The sequence below is a fragment of the Carassius carassius genome, chromosome 48, assembly GCF_963082965.1.
Source record: "Carassius carassius chromosome 48, fCarCar2.1, whole genome shotgun sequence".
Lineage (NCBI taxonomy): Eukaryota > Metazoa > Chordata > Actinopteri > Cypriniformes > Cyprinidae > Carassius > Carassius carassius.
The window spans coordinates 5863352-5879103 of NC_081802.1; the positions used below are offsets into that span (position 1 = coordinate 5863352).

Sequence of the window (15752 nt, forward strand, 5' to 3'; positions counted from 1 at the left end):
ATTATCAATAAAAAACTATATATTTAAAGGCAGGGTAGGTAATACATGTATAAACAACTTTCTTCCAAATTTGTTTAAACTTTCTATATATATATCAATGCATAATTAAAATGTAAGTACTCTGATAAAAAGAGTATAAAAATCGAGTGACTCTAGACCGTTTAATCTGTATTAAACACAGCTCATTATTTCCATTTCGGGACGAAACATAGGATTGGCTTAGGCGACTGTCACTCTCTCGCAACCATGGCAACCACCCCCTTTTGCCACACATGACCTGCCCACTTGCGCGTGCACGTTTGATTTGAGGAATTCAACAGGCACGGATCCTAGGAATACCAAAACAATGGCAGAGAAACAGCAAGCAAAATTCACAGTACCAGCCTATGCAGTTAGTGAAGGCAAACTAGGCAAAAAAAGAAGACAGTAACAGTACAAGAAAAGGCAATGAACAAAAAGTCTTTGGATAAACAAAGAAATAAAACGCGAGTTAATATCAGCGTGGCTTTCCAGCGATGGCGAGAACTGAGGGAACTCAAGGGGCTGAAAAGTGACTCCTTGATGGCTTTATTTCTGCTGGACAGGTAAATCTTTCTTTTTGTATTTTGATCATATATATTTTTTTCATGAAGCATGTGTCATTAGCACACGTAGCTGCGTAATATAGCTAACATTACTTAGCGAGCCGTAGTAGAGGCTTTGGAAGGAGCCCAGAAGGGAGGGGGTGGAGTGAATGGAAATAATAAGCTTTAAAACAGTCGTGAGAGGTCTACAGTCACTCGATTTTTATACTTTCTTTTTCAGAGTACTTACATTTTAATTATGTATTGATATATAAATAAAGTTTAAACAAATTTGGAAAAGTTTTTTATACATTTTTTTACCTACCCTGCCTTTAAATATGAATATTAATGCAAAATTAATAAAGATTGAATCAAATTGATAATAAAAACTAATAATAATTAATAATGCTCGTTGTTGAAAAGATTTGAACTCGTCAGATTTATCTTTTTTGGGCTGATTTTTATTTCATCCACCACACATGGCTATTTTTCCTTTCTGATGACATCATTTCCTGTCATCTATTTTTTGCCCCGCCCATCAACCCCTCTTCATTCATTCTCTCATCTCCTACCTTGTATAGTAAAAACTCTTTCGTTCTTTACCCTCCTTCAGGTTCAGACTCTTCTAGTAGCGTAGGTTCTTCTTCTGGGTCGCTCTCTCGGCCGTCTCAGCTGCCGTTACCCGCCCCTGTTCTATCCCAGCCCGGTCCGGGCTTCACCGTGGCCCCCGCGGCCCCTCTTCCGGCCCCGGCCTCTCAGAACGCGACTACTAACACTAACATTAACGCTAACGCTAGCTTCTACATCGTTCCTCTGGACAACACCGCCATCCCGCCTGGCAGCGTGCTGCTCAATCCACAGACAGGTTGGTAGCACCTGACCAACATTTACTTCTAAGGATGGAGGTTTTGCTGCGTCAGATGTTATTCGCGATACTAATTTTTCATACTAATTAATTGTTGCGCAAAATAAGTTGTTCATAAATGCAGAGTTGAATTTCAAATCGTGTATGTTTGGTTTTTGTCTTACAGGTCAGCCTTTTGTGAACCCTGATGGCAGTCCGGTGGTTTACAACCCCACCATGACATCGCAGCAGGGGCGGGGCCAGCAGCCCATGACTCTACATCCTCCCCCGCCCCCTCCCCCTCTTCCTCCTCCCCCTCAACCTCATCCAGCCAATCACCTTCTAGCACAGGTCACGAAAAACAATCATTTTCTTTTTTTTTTCTTTCTTTTTTTGTATTTTGGAGTTTTTATATTAAAATAATTGAGTTAAATTTTTTTCTTTTTCTATTTTTTTTTATACTTTTATATTTAAATAATTTTTATTTTTTAATTGAATTTTAATTCATTTTAATTAATGTGTTTTCAGGTATTTTGTGTTAAATATAAAGAATAAAAATAAATCATGTTTTTAATTGAATTTCCTATTTTTAATTTTTATATTTAAATATATTCAGCTTAGTTTTTAATTTTAAGTTTTATATTTAATTTATATTTATTTTCCTTTTTAGGTTAATATATCCTATTTGTAATCATGTTTTTATCTAATTTTATGTTATTTTAATTATTTTCTTTTTTTCAATTTTATGTTAAATGATTGTTTCATTTCAATTAGTTTTCTTATATTTTTACTCAGTTGAATTTCTTTTTTTAACATGTTTATATTAAAATGTATTACATTTAGTCAAATTGTTCTTTTTTATATTTAAATAATTATATTGTAATATAGTCTTTTTTTATTCTATATCTGTATCTATAGTTATATCTACATATTATTGTTATTATTATTATTATTTTATTCAGTATAGTTTTTTTAATATCTTTTTTGGATTTTTATTTTCAGAATATCTTATGGTCATATGACAATGGTCAACTACTGTTTTTTTTATTTGTGCTATATAAATCAAATTTGATTAGATTCTTTAGTAATATATTGGTACATTTTTGGCTTGTGATTGGCGCTAGTGAAATTATAAGTTGTCTTTAGCAGATCAGACCTTTCTCCCTGACGTCTCTTCAGTTCTTGTTCATTCTGTTCTTCTTTTGGCTTGTTTCTCTGATGGTCTCTTGCTCTTTGTCTGCGTTTCTCTGCAGTCGTCTGCTCAGCCTGTGCAGTTTGCTGCCGTCTCTTGTCCTCCTCTCCTGCCTGGTGCTTTCACTCAACACTACACTGTGGTACTTCTCTCCTCCTTCACTGTTACTCGTTCACGATGCCTGTCCTTCTGTAAACCTTTCTTTTCTCTTTCCCCTCGATTTATTAAAGAGGCTATATCATGGAAAGATTTGGAAAAAAAGTTTAATATACGATACATACATACCAGAACATTTACAACTCAAACTTTTACATTAAATTTTTTTTTTTTAATATTTAGTTTCTTTTTTTTTTTTTTTTTTTACTTCTCTTATGTTTTTTTATATTAAAATTATATAATTAATTTAAAATGATTTATTCATTGTTTTTTATTTAGATTTTTAATATGCTCACTATATGATTCAAATAAATATTATTACAAAAGTGTACAAAATTTCTTCCTATTTTCTATTCTAGTTTTCTTTTCTTTTTTCAGCTTTGCCCCTATTCTTCTCCTATTTTAATGTTTTTATTTTTATTTCCATATTCTGTTGCCATCCAGTTTCTGATCTCGGTGTGTAACAGGGTACCAAAGAAAGTCCAGTTTATTTCTGTCACTTTTGATTAATCTCTTCAAATTTTGTAAAATGAGTCCCATGTGAGTTAACGGTGCCTAGTGGAGGGGCTCATGACTTAATTGGGTCACTTCTGTCATTTCTTACTGTGTGACCCATTTTTACCAAATATAACACCCTCATTAACAAATTCAGACCACATCAATAATTAGTGGCCCCAGATGTTGTTACTTTTTTAATAAAACGATGTGTAGCAGTTGTGATGCCAAGCAGGATGTCTGGTCCTGGTGGATGGTGGGACGCACTTTGATCTCTGGTGGTTTTTAAAGCTTAAAGTCCTCAATGTGACACCCTGGTTTAGTTTTTTGAAAATGTGTGATCCACTTCCACTTCTTCAAAAATATCTCCTTTTGTTGCATAACCAAATGAACCTTGGTTTTCAAATGAGGGAGATTGAATTTTTTTTTTTTTTTTTTTGGACAGCAGCATTTATACTTTGACACTATTTGTTATTATTATTTTCACCCAGCCATAAGTCCTTGAGTAAATAATTTTTAGTAGTATTAAAAATATTACATAAATTTTACTTAAGTACATAATTCATTTATTTCCTACATAGCTTAGTTTCACTCAAGAAATTCTCACATAATTAATTTAGTAAATTAAAGTAAAAAAAAAAAAATCATATATTAAAATAATAAAGGATTTAAAAATAAATATGCATTTAAAATAACTTAATCACATTTACAATAGTGTAAATTATATATACAAATGTACATTTATTATAAAAAGAAATAACTATTTTCTATCATTTTAACAACTATTTTTAAAAAGAAAACTGGTTTACAGAAATAAAACAAATTGTATAAATGTAAAACTATACATTATCAAATCACATTTAAAATAATGTAGAGTAATTAACAGAGTAATGTTTTTTCACATTTTAATTAAATATTCATTATAAAGTGTATTATTTGTCCATCCATATTGATAGAATGTATCAATGTATGTAATGTAGATTATAAAATTTAGCATTTCCCAACAAATATTTTTGATGAAATATTTATTATAAAATTACATAGACATTTTATTTGTAAATATATTTTGCAAATCTATAAAAAAAAGTGTTTAAAATAATAAAAGTGTTTTATTTACCACAAAGTATTTTAGTTTTTTGTTGTTGTTGCTTTTAATATTTAGTTCTGAAACTGAAGCTGACCTGTTCTCTTGTGTATTAAAACAGCAACAGGATGGTTTAAGTGCCCAGTTTGGCCAGATGAATCTCGTTCGGCAGCCTTCGGGTGACGCTCCGGACCCCCACACGGGCCTCTACCCACAATCCCTGGTGCTCCAGAACCCTCCGCCCACCGGCTACATGCTTTCATCGGTGGGACAGCCCATGAGCGGCCACGCTTACCCCCATCCCACACCCGTCAATCAAGCCGTCCTGCAGCCGCACGGATACATACAGCAGCCCATGCAGCAGGTACAAACCCACGATCATGGTACATTACCTGCATCATGTGACCACAGGCGAGGGTTTAGGATGAGGCCTGTCGTGTGTGTGTGTTTCAGCAGGTGTCGGCGTGTTACTGCGCCCCGGGACAGTATCCACACTCCACCCAACACTACAGAGCAGTGACGCCGGTACACTACAGCGCCCCCCAGAGTCAGCCACTGCCACCGCAACAGACAGGTACAGACACACATGCACTTCCTGTCTGAGGGGGCACTTCCTGGCAGGGTTTTCTGATTGGAGCGCTGGGAGACGGGGCCGTGTCACTGTATGAGATTCGTAGTCATTCTCACAGTGAACCGGTCTCTTTCCCCAGCCCTCACTCCTCAACTCTCACCTCTGACCTCTGACCCCTACTGATCTGCTGGCAGAGTTTTAGGACTGGAAATGGTCAAAATATTCATAAAGCACAATTAAATCAATCAGGTTGAGCTGGAGTGCAGAAAACAAACGGATTGAGATATTATTCATTTCCAAAATGCTGTGTTCATGACAAATTAACAAACCGATAAATATTCAAAGGCTATATTCATAATGAATAGTAATTATATAAATAAATAAACACAAATTCAATACTGTATTAACAAAGGCTGTATCCATGACAAATAGTAAATGTATACAAACAAATAAACATTAATTGCCATATTAGCAAAAGCTATATTCATGACCAACAGTGAATATTTTAATAAAGAATAAATAAATAAATATTCACTGGCATATCACCAAAGGCTATTTTCATGACAAACAATTCATAAATATTCATTATCATATTAGCATAAAAGGAAAATACAAAATTCAAAAGGAAAGTACAATGAAGGAAAATTGCAGTAGCACAAAAATGAAATGTTGAAAAAAGTACTGGATGCCAAATTTAAAGTTTATTTTTATACATGTATCCAGAACTTTTAATTGAGCTAATTAGCATTAAACTAGTTTTTATTACATGGAAACATGCTAATAAGTTCTCAGAGTGCCTTGGCAACCATGCATGTGGGTTTTAGTGCTGCGTGGGCGACATCACTCATATTTCCTTCTGGAAATGCACAACTGTCGTCAGAAATGAAATTATGCTTTTAGTTTCTTTGACGGGTGAATTTTATCTGCTTTGTGCCTTGTTTTTAACCTGTAAAAACTGAAAGAAATAGAGAGGATGCAGAGTTGCTGTGTGTGTGTGTGTGTGTGTGTGTGTGTGTGTGTGTGTGTGTGTGTGTGTGTGTGTGTGTGTGTGTGTGTGTGTGTGTGTGAAGAGGAAAAACATAATCTTGTTAACAGTGACACTGAAAGACCCCATTTCACAGGCACTTGAGTGTGTGTGTGTGTGTGTGTGTGTGTGTGTGTGTGTGTGTGACAGGCTTTTATTCTCTTCACTTTGGCCTTGCAAGGGCAGGTAAAAATAGCTGTGTACTCAAACACACACACACTCAGGAGAGAAGCCATGCGTTCATCTGTACTGGATCTGATCAGAACAGAAGCACTGGAGTTTAGATGGTCTGCCGTCGTCTGATCACAGTCCACACAAAATCCCTGCTGGCCTTCTATGCCAAAAAATGATTAATATTATAAATAATAAAAATACGCTGTCCCCGTTTATTAATGAATACACTGTGTATAACATTTCTAAATATACTGTATAGTATTCATTAAATATATTTAATGTTATTACATATTATTACATTAAATAATGCCAATACAGTATATTTATTTGTATTCTTCTTCTCCTTCTCCTCCTTCTTCTTCTTATTCTTCTTCTTCTTATTATTATTATTTAGATGGTCTGCCATGGTCCACCGTATAGATCCCAATCTGCACTAAAACCCTGCTAGCATTCAAATAAATAATTGTATAAATATTATTATTATTAATCTATGTATTATATTATATATTATTCATTGTGTTTGTATGTATTCAGTATTATTATATATTTAGTATTCATTTATTAAATGTAGTATTTAATAAACATGATTAAATACTAAATTATGAAATGAATACCAAATAATATGATATACTTTATATTATTATAATTATGTATAAACCCATATTACAGTATAGATTAATATTCATATATTTGTATATCTATTACATCTTAAATGTTTTTCGCATTTAATATTTAATAAATGTTATGAAATCATTAAATATTAAGTAGAACAATAATAAATATTTATTCATTCAAACCGATTGTTAAAATCGTAGTTATTAAATATTACCAAGTTGTTTTGTATTAAATATTGCAATAATATTATTTTTACTATATCATTTATACTTATTATTATTATAAGTAGTAGTAGTAGTAGTATTTATAAACATCATTATAAACTTTATCAGTCTGGCTCATGAATAATAACACTCATCCAGTCATCATAACTGATCTTCTGGAAAAAGCAGCATAGATACGCGATTTTTCTTATTATGGCCACAATTTTCGCAGACATCACAAACCTGCGTATCTAATATTCTTGCTACTTAATGTGCCACAAAACGTGTTTGATGCCACAGTCCTGTTTTTCCTCTGAATCCCTGCTGTTTCCTCACGAACTGTGAACGGTCTGAGACTCCATCTGTTCCCGCTCATAGATCCACTCTGTCTTTTACTTCATTTCACACATTTGCGTCTTCTCATAATTAAACTGCTGTTTTAAAAGTTGTTTACAGCTTTAATGTTGCGTAAATCTCTGTTTTTGCACTTTGTTCTTAATGTCCTGCTCCCAGATGTTGTTTGTTCGTCGTTCGATGTTGTTTATGCTCATAAGTTGCTGTCTTGATGTGTTTCCAGGTTTCCAGACGGTCATGCCTGCTCAACCCCCCAGTTACCAGGGCATGATGGGAATTCAGCAGACTCAGAACCAATCGCTGATCGGCTCTCAGGGCGGAATGGCCAATCAGATTCAGAGCATGATGGTGCAGTATCCCACAATGCCTCCGTATCAGGTGAGTGCAGCGTTCTGCGCTTCTCTTGATGTTTTTGAGTATCTGAGAGTGATTTTGATGAGATGTGCGTTCGGCAGGTGTCTGTGCAGCAGGGTTCTCAGAGCGTTCCTCAGGCACCCTATCAGCAACAGATCGTGCTGCAGGGACAGACCAATCAGGCGCCAGCGCCCTCCGCCAGCATGCAGGTGTATTACAGCATGATGCCGCCAACGCCGCACTCTAGCATCAGGTAACACGCGTGTGTCCAGTTTCCAGCCAATCAGATTAAAGCATCGCTGAATGTGATTGGGCTTGAGTTGTGTCTCATGTGAGCTTCCTGTGATTGTGCAGCTCCACAGTTGGGTTCCTCCCTCCGCCGGGTTCAGAGCAGATGCCGTTTCCTCGACCGCCCTCCCCCTGCGGTTCTCAGCCAATCACAGGCCAGCAGTGCACAGGTATGACAGCCTTGTCGACCAATCACAAAACAACTAGAAAAAGTAGTAAGCCTGCATTTACAATAAAATATAGACCTGAACCATAATGCATTATCAATTTAAAAGGTATATTTTTAACATTTCTTAGTTTTTTTCTAATCATTCATGATGTTTTTTTAAATAATGTAATATAATATTATTGAAAAAAAAAGAAATATATATATATATATATGTGTGTGTGTGTGTGTGTTGTATGTATGTGTGTGTGTATATATATATATATATATATATATATATATATATATATATATATATATATATATGTGTGTATATGTATATGTGTATATGTATATATATTAAATGTATATATACCGGTGTATGTATGTATGTATGTGTGTATATATATATATATATATATATACACACACACACACGAGCACACACACACACTTTTCTTTCCTTAACTAAAATATTTTCACAGATAATAAATCACACTTCACTATAAAATGCCCTAGGTAAAAAAAAAAAAAAACACATACACACACACAAATCGATATAACTTAGAGAAAGAAAGAAAGAGCGGGTTATGTTTTACAAAATACAGTATCCATAATTTTAAATTTAAATATAATTTTAAAATAAATTACTAAATATGAACTATGTTAAAGTACTAATATTCAATGATCACAATATTTTTTTTCTTATTCATTTATTTTTTGTAATAGTTTCGTAATCTTTTTCTCTTTATAATTTATTGATGTCATCCGTGTAAATACAATTTTTTTTTTTTTGAAATGGTGAAAACTGAAAGTCGCGTCTAAAGGTTAATGTATATAGCTCTGCGTCATTTACTAACGGCAGGTATTTTTTAATTAGATATCAAGTCTTTGCACGTCTCTCGGTTAATAAGTTGTGCACATTTAATGGCTTTGAGCAGTTTATTTCTCATTTTTGAAATATTTTACTTAGCCATTTAATTAAACCTTGTTTAAAATTCTAGTTTCTGCCTGTGCCTTGTGGCGTTTGAGAAGAGCTCATCATGCGTTTGAGAAGCAGCGAGAACAATCAATGTTTATTTAAATAAACCTCAGTGTTAATGAACGCTCAGCTGGTGTGTGTTTGTGTGTGTGGATGAGGTGATGATTATGCTGCTGAAGAAGAGGGTGTTTTTAATGAGGAAGAGGCGAGACCCACACACTCTTTGACCTTTCACTGTTTGATAAAGCACTTTAATTGGCCGGTGTGTGTGTGTGTCTGTGTGCATTGTGTGTAACAGTACATCGTTTTTGTCTTTTATTAAATAATTCAGTAGCAAACCTTGTGTTTATAACACCAGTGATGATATATGTCTGCAGAAGTGAAGATTCACAACTCCAAAGGTTAATAAGAATAATGCTGCTATATGTGTGCAACAGTACTATATGAGATACCGTAATATTAAAAATAAGAGAACAGTGTGAAGTATAATTTTTTTAATAATGAATCAGGAATGGAAATAATGCTATTATTAAAAAAGGAAATAGATCATTTAAAAGTAGTAGATTTTAATACATTTTATTTGATCACAATTCATAATTTAATATTAAAAATATAATATTAACTGTATATGTAGTTTAAAAAATTGTAGTTAACATTTTTAACCATTTTTACTATTTGATATGCATTTTTTTGCATGTTTTAACAATCCATAATTTAAAATTACATGTAATATATATATATATATATATATATATATATATATATATATATATATATATATATATATATATATATATATAGTTTATATATATAATTTTTTTATATTTATTTCTAATGCATGTCTTACATTTTATATCTTATATTTTTATTAAACATAATAAAACATTCCAGTTCTGTTTTGTTGCAATTCATAATTTAGTAATATTATTATTATTATTATTTACAAGGCATACCTTACATCTTATATTTTTAATAATACACTTTGTTTTAATACATATTTCCATCTCATGTAAGTATGTACTGAAATCTGAAGTATGCGTTGTGATTTTCAGCTGTTCCTCCGCCGCCCCCTGCTGGTGGAGTGGTGATGATGCAGTTGAGCGTTCGTCCCAGCCAGCAGCGCAGAGCCCTGTCCCCACAGCACTGGAAACCCAACCGTTACTACAAACACAGCGACCTGCCACCACAAGACACCACACAGGTACAAACACCTGCATCACGTCCCATGTGACCTCAGTCTCACGTGACGCAACATTCATAAGCTTTCTCTCTCGCTTTCTAGAATAATCCACAGCAGCTGCTAAGCCCCTCCTCCTCTCCCGGGCAATCGCCTGCTCCCGCCCATCTGGCCAATATGAAGGGGCCTCGTCCTGGCCACGCCCCGTTTCCCATCATGCCTCAGTTGTCCCGCCCGTTCGCTCCAGGCCAAGGTGAGCCAGTCGGAGTGTATATAAATTCTGGTATTCTTGGCAGATTTCTGGTACTTTTGTTACAGTTTTGTACATCTTATATATTCTTGGTGTTTTTGGCATATTTCTGGTATAATTAAAAAATAAGTTATTTTTTGTGTTTTGGTACATCTTGCTAGTTTTTGGTTTGTATTAGGTATATTTGGTATATTTTTTATATTTGAATGTTTCTACTATGCTTTAGAATTTCTGGTATATTTTGGTGTATATTTTTGGTGTAGTTTAGATGGATAACATTTGTGTTGGTGTGTCCATAGGTGATGGCAGGTATCCTCCTCTGATTGGGCAGCCCCTCCAGTATAACCCCCCCATCAGACCCCCACTAATGCACGGCTCTCATGTGGTCAACCACCACCATCATCATCATCTTCATCACCACCAGGTTGAACACACACACACACACACACTGCCCTCACATTCAAGATCAGGGGATCTAACGACATTAATGCACATCTAGCATCATCTTCATCACCACTGTCATGTTAAACATGGGACTTTCTCTTTCTTCACACACATCAGCTCACTTTCAGTCCTGTTGTGTTGTCTCAGGGTCCTGTGGGTGTCCGGCACGGCATGCGCAGTCGAAGACCCGCAAAGAAATCACTGTCTACTGACATGAGTACAGGAGAAATGGGTATGAAAATCTGAATTATGAACATAGTGATGCATGTTCAAAAAGGATTCAGTTTGATCTAACATGATCCTGGAAAAAAAAGACAACTTTTACAACTCATTTAAAATATGAATTAGTCTGTTTTTGAAATGTTTGCACTTTGAGGACATTACCAAAATGATTTCATCAGAAACATAAACACATTGGGTGATATATTGAACATTTAAAACATATCCAAAATTATGACTTTGGGTTTTTTTCCCCTAGTAATTTAAATATAAATTTAATATTAGAGTGTTATGTAAGATGTTTCAAGAGCATCTTTGATTTAAACATGTATGTGCTATGTATTGTTATATTCCCTTTATGTAATTAATAAATATTGCCATATAATTCTTCATTTATATAGTGTAAATGAATGGAAAATATTATGGATTATGAATATTATGAAAATAAAATCACACCTTTCTGTAAATCCATATATACAGTAGTCAACTAAAATTGGTTTTAGAATAGTTTTATAGATTATATTGGTTTATATATATATATATATATATATATATATATATATATATATATATATATATATATATATATATATATATATATATATAGAAGTTTTATTTCAACTTTTTTTTCTAAAATTGAATATTTGTAAGTTTTCTGTTACTCTTAATAGTATATTATGCATTATAATTAAGTGACGTATGTGCAGTTAAAATGGTATTAAACTATATTTCCCTTTAAATAGTAGCATTAATAATAAAGATCTATAAATATCTACAAATATATTTTATTTTCATTCATTTATTTATAATATATATATATATATATATATATATATATATATAGGAGCTCATCATATACGTGTACACTTATGAAAAAATACAGAAATATTGAGATATATTAAATGTTGTAATATGTAAATATAAATTAATGTATATTAATTATATATTAAAAAATTATATAAATATAGTTGGTATTACAATACAGGTATTAAAATTGGTATTAAAATGTAATGTAGTGACCTTTTTTAACCTCGACCAGTTTTTCACGAACGTGTCTTCTGTGCGTCCAGACACCGGCCGTGTTTTGGAGGTGACGGACCTTCCGGCTGGCATCAGTCGAGTGGAAGCAGACTCTTTACTGGCAGAACTGCGCAAAGCTGGCGCTCTCATAAAATGGCTACCCAAACCTCCGTCCTCCAGCCAATCAGAGGGAGCGGACGTTACGAACTCTGACCCTCCCAAACCTCACGACCTGGCGTCCACATATACCATCTTGGCCTTGTTCCCATCTAAATACGCAGCGCAGGGCGTGCTTCAAAAACTCAACAGCTCCGTCACCAAATTCAAACTGAGAACTAGCAAGGAACTTAACGAACAGAACACGCTCGCCAGATCCAGCTCTCAGTGAGGCCACGCCTCTTCCTCGCTTTCTACCAATCACCACCATTGCCTCAGGCTCACTTCCTGCCATTTCAGTCACACCTTCCTGGCTTTCTTTCTTTTTTTTGTTTGTTTTGTTTGTTTTTGCACCACTATGGCTTGATCAAAATGGGTTTGTTACTTTCGAATGGGGTTTTCACGCTAGTTTGTTTAAAACAAAAAAATCTAATGTTCTAGTTAAATTGTTCTCTCACGGTTTCAGGCGAATTATCTAGTTTTGTTATTGAAACAAAACCGAAACGAATTCATATGTGACTTGTTTGACTTGTTCTTCTGTTCATTTTGAATAGATCAGGATCGCAAAACTGAAACCGGAACATGTTGTTTGGTTTTGTCTTTTTTTTTAGATCGCAAATGACACATCATACAAAACAAAGCTTTTTTTTTTTTACTAATGGAAATAAACAACCAAACATGCTACAGCTGACCCATGAACATGAAGACGGGACACTAGGGAACAATTTTCGACTTGTGCCTTTGAGCAGGGACGCAGTTTATGCCGAACAACGACTAAGCCAGAAAAACAATGTCCAAAAATTTGTAATTTATACTCTAGCCGAATCCAAATAAGCGAGTCTTTTTTCTTTTTTTTTTTTGTCTTCTCAGCTTTTGGCTCTCTAGTATATGGACTGGGTGTTTTTGAATTTTAAAATTAATTTAAACGTTGACTGAAACGGCGCGGCGTCCAAGCGGAAGTTTTTATCGCTTTCTTTCTCATTTCCTGTTTTTGGGACGATGGACAACAGTCCATTTATGGGTTTTTAGAATTCTTATCTCATTAAAAGCCACTGGAATAAAAGTTTGCACTCTCTCTCTCACGTCTTTTTCCCCTTCACACTCTCTTGAGTTTTTTCCCTCCATTATTTTATTTTCTCTGTGAGATGTGTGGACTGTGAAAGGCTGTAAAATGTTTGCTGGTGCAAGTTGTTTTTATTTCAGTTTGAAAACCAATAAATGTTTACACATAACGGTTTTTCACATCTTTAACATTCTTATTGATTATAAACATCAAACAATGGAATTGCCAGTTTCAAGGGAGGGAAAAAATACAATATCTGTATTTCAAATATATGTATATTCCATTTTATGTAAAATTATTATTTTTTTTTTAATTTTATATATATATATATATATATATATACACACACACACACACACACACACATTTTATTTCAAATATATTTTATAATTCTGTATATTTTAGATTTAAATTAAAGAAAAATATTTTATATCAAAAAGTTTGTATATACATTTTTATATATATATATATATATATATATAATATATATATTTACTATACATTTTAACTATACTTTTTTTAGAAAATTATCTTATGTTAAATCAGTGTGTTATGTCGTTAATAATAATTTCTTTTAGCTATGCAACTAGAAATCCGGTGTCAAAACTGAACGTTTTTGTTCCATTTATTTTCCTGTGAAATAGAAAATGACCAAATCAAAACATGCGGTGAATTATGAAAGGTCATGTTGGCTGTTTCTGCTGTAATAAATGGGAATAGTTGTACACTTCTACAGAATTGATCCATCAAATTTGCATCTTGACGTCCAGAGGTCCACAATGCATCAGTGGTAGTGATGTTTGCATTTTAGATCCTCACAAAGTGTTTTGTTCTTTTAGTATTGTTTTCTGTAGGTTTGATCAACTCTTGAAGAGCAGACATCTAGCCTGGTTAGGCTTACGGTTCAAGTTAGTCTATAAATGTTTTGCACATTTATAAGATTATTTCTGAAGATTTAGAGTTCAACTGGTCTTCAGAGACCAAAAAGTAAGAGCTAAGGTGTAGAATAGCTGAATGAGTTTATTTTACTCTTTACATTTGAAAGAATGATTGTTTAATATTGAAATGATTAGCTAGTTTCAGGACATTAACCTGTCTGACAAATCCTGCATTTCTCTTAAATCATCCGATCAGTGATAGAAAAAAACGGTGATAGAGATGTTAATTCATAGAAAGAATAGAAATAAAAGCAATTGGGTAAAAGGTAATATCAATAGTTGAAGTAGCACAGAGTTTCCTGTGAGGGCTTGGGTTGGTGCACTAAAAAAAACCATTACACCTATGGGATGTCCCCACTTTTCACATAAACAAAGCTGTGTGTGTGTTTAAATGACTATAATTCTCCCTTTTGGCCTTTTTGAGACTTTAGTTCTCCCCTTTTTGCTATGTCTGGACGAACAAAAATATCAGTTATTAATTCCATTCATAAAACACGTACATCAAAGAAGGCGACTATTTAAGTTCTAAATATGAGCATGATGATTTGGAGTAGACGTCACGGTTACGTCACTTGCAGCTGCGCGCGCTTTGTGCACACTGGGAACAGGTAAAATTAATGAAATAAAAGAACGATGTGCCATTGGATGATGTCAGAATGCAAATATTTTTTATAGAATACTGTGGTCAAAGACGCCATCTGAAGCTAAATGCAGACGTTTAAACAAACAGATGATGAATGAAACCTGCTTTGATTACCCTACTTTTAAAGCATAAATATGATTTAAACAATAAGTCTACATAATATTCACATATGCAGTTCATGGGGGACATACTGAATTAGATCTACAGATACAACGTGAAATTGACTACTATTTAAACCTAAAACATTTACATATTTTATCTCACAAATCTGAAAATAAAAAATTCTTTTATTTTAATTTTTTGTGCAAACACCGAAATTGGTCTATAACTAGCACAGAAAACAAGAAAGTACAGCACAGAGACGTGACACTGTAACTCCTCAATGAGCCACCAGAGGGCGCACTGCGCACGCGCACACACACACACACACACACACATATACACACCAGACTGTATAAAAACATGGACGTAGTGTCCGTGACGTCACCCGTAGACTCCTGAAGAGAGTTTTTGAAGCCTAATGTGAGCGAGCCGTTGCCACCGCGCGACTCTCCCGGACAATCGAAAATGGGCAAAAGGGCGGGAGCTGGTTGCTGAAGCCACGTCCACCTAGCGCGACGGCTGTGACAGCAGTGGCAATTCACCTGTCACTCAAGTGGCCACGCCCTTAATTATGCAGAACTTTAAGGCTTAATATATTTTAAACGGATGAGTTATAAAAAAAATTCACCCCCTCACAGTTGTCATGAAGGGCAAAATTAGCTATATAGACCAAAATTATTTTTTGCACCAGGCTGA

The 15752-nt window shown here is 34.1% G+C and overlaps 1 protein-coding gene across 10 annotated transcripts in view; it reads left to right on the forward strand.

Moving 5' to 3' along the window:
* Positions 1 to 13547, forward strand: part of LOC132131699 (R3H domain-containing protein 1-like) — a 37667-nt gene extending 24120 nt beyond the window's left edge. For 6 of the 10 annotated variants that reach the window (XM_059543767.1, XM_059543766.1, XM_059543773.1 and 3 more), the window contains 13 exons: positions 1177 to 1428; positions 1595 to 1758; positions 2661 to 2741; positions 4456 to 4698; positions 4788 to 4908; positions 7499 to 7653; positions 7731 to 7882; positions 7984 to 8087; positions 10097 to 10245; positions 10327 to 10474; positions 10771 to 10895; positions 11063 to 11147; positions 12205 to 13547. In XM_059543767.1, coding sequence (XP_059399750.1) covers positions 1177 to 1428; positions 1595 to 1758; positions 2661 to 2741; positions 4456 to 4698; positions 4788 to 4908; positions 7499 to 7653; positions 7731 to 7882; positions 7984 to 8087; positions 10097 to 10245; positions 10327 to 10474; positions 10771 to 10895; positions 11063 to 11147; positions 12205 to 12542 — 2117 coding nt within the window. In that variant the 3' untranslated portion in view covers positions 12543 to 13547. The remainder of the gene's footprint in view (positions 1 to 1176; positions 1429 to 1594; positions 1759 to 2660; positions 2742 to 4455; positions 4699 to 4787; positions 4909 to 7498; positions 7654 to 7730; positions 7883 to 7983; positions 8088 to 10096; positions 10246 to 10326; positions 10475 to 10770; positions 10896 to 11062; positions 11148 to 12204) is intronic. The other 4 variants (XM_059543771.1, XM_059543772.1, XM_059543775.1 and 1 more) reach the window with 4 other exon arrangements.
* Positions 13548 to 15752: the final 2205 nt, after the last annotated feature.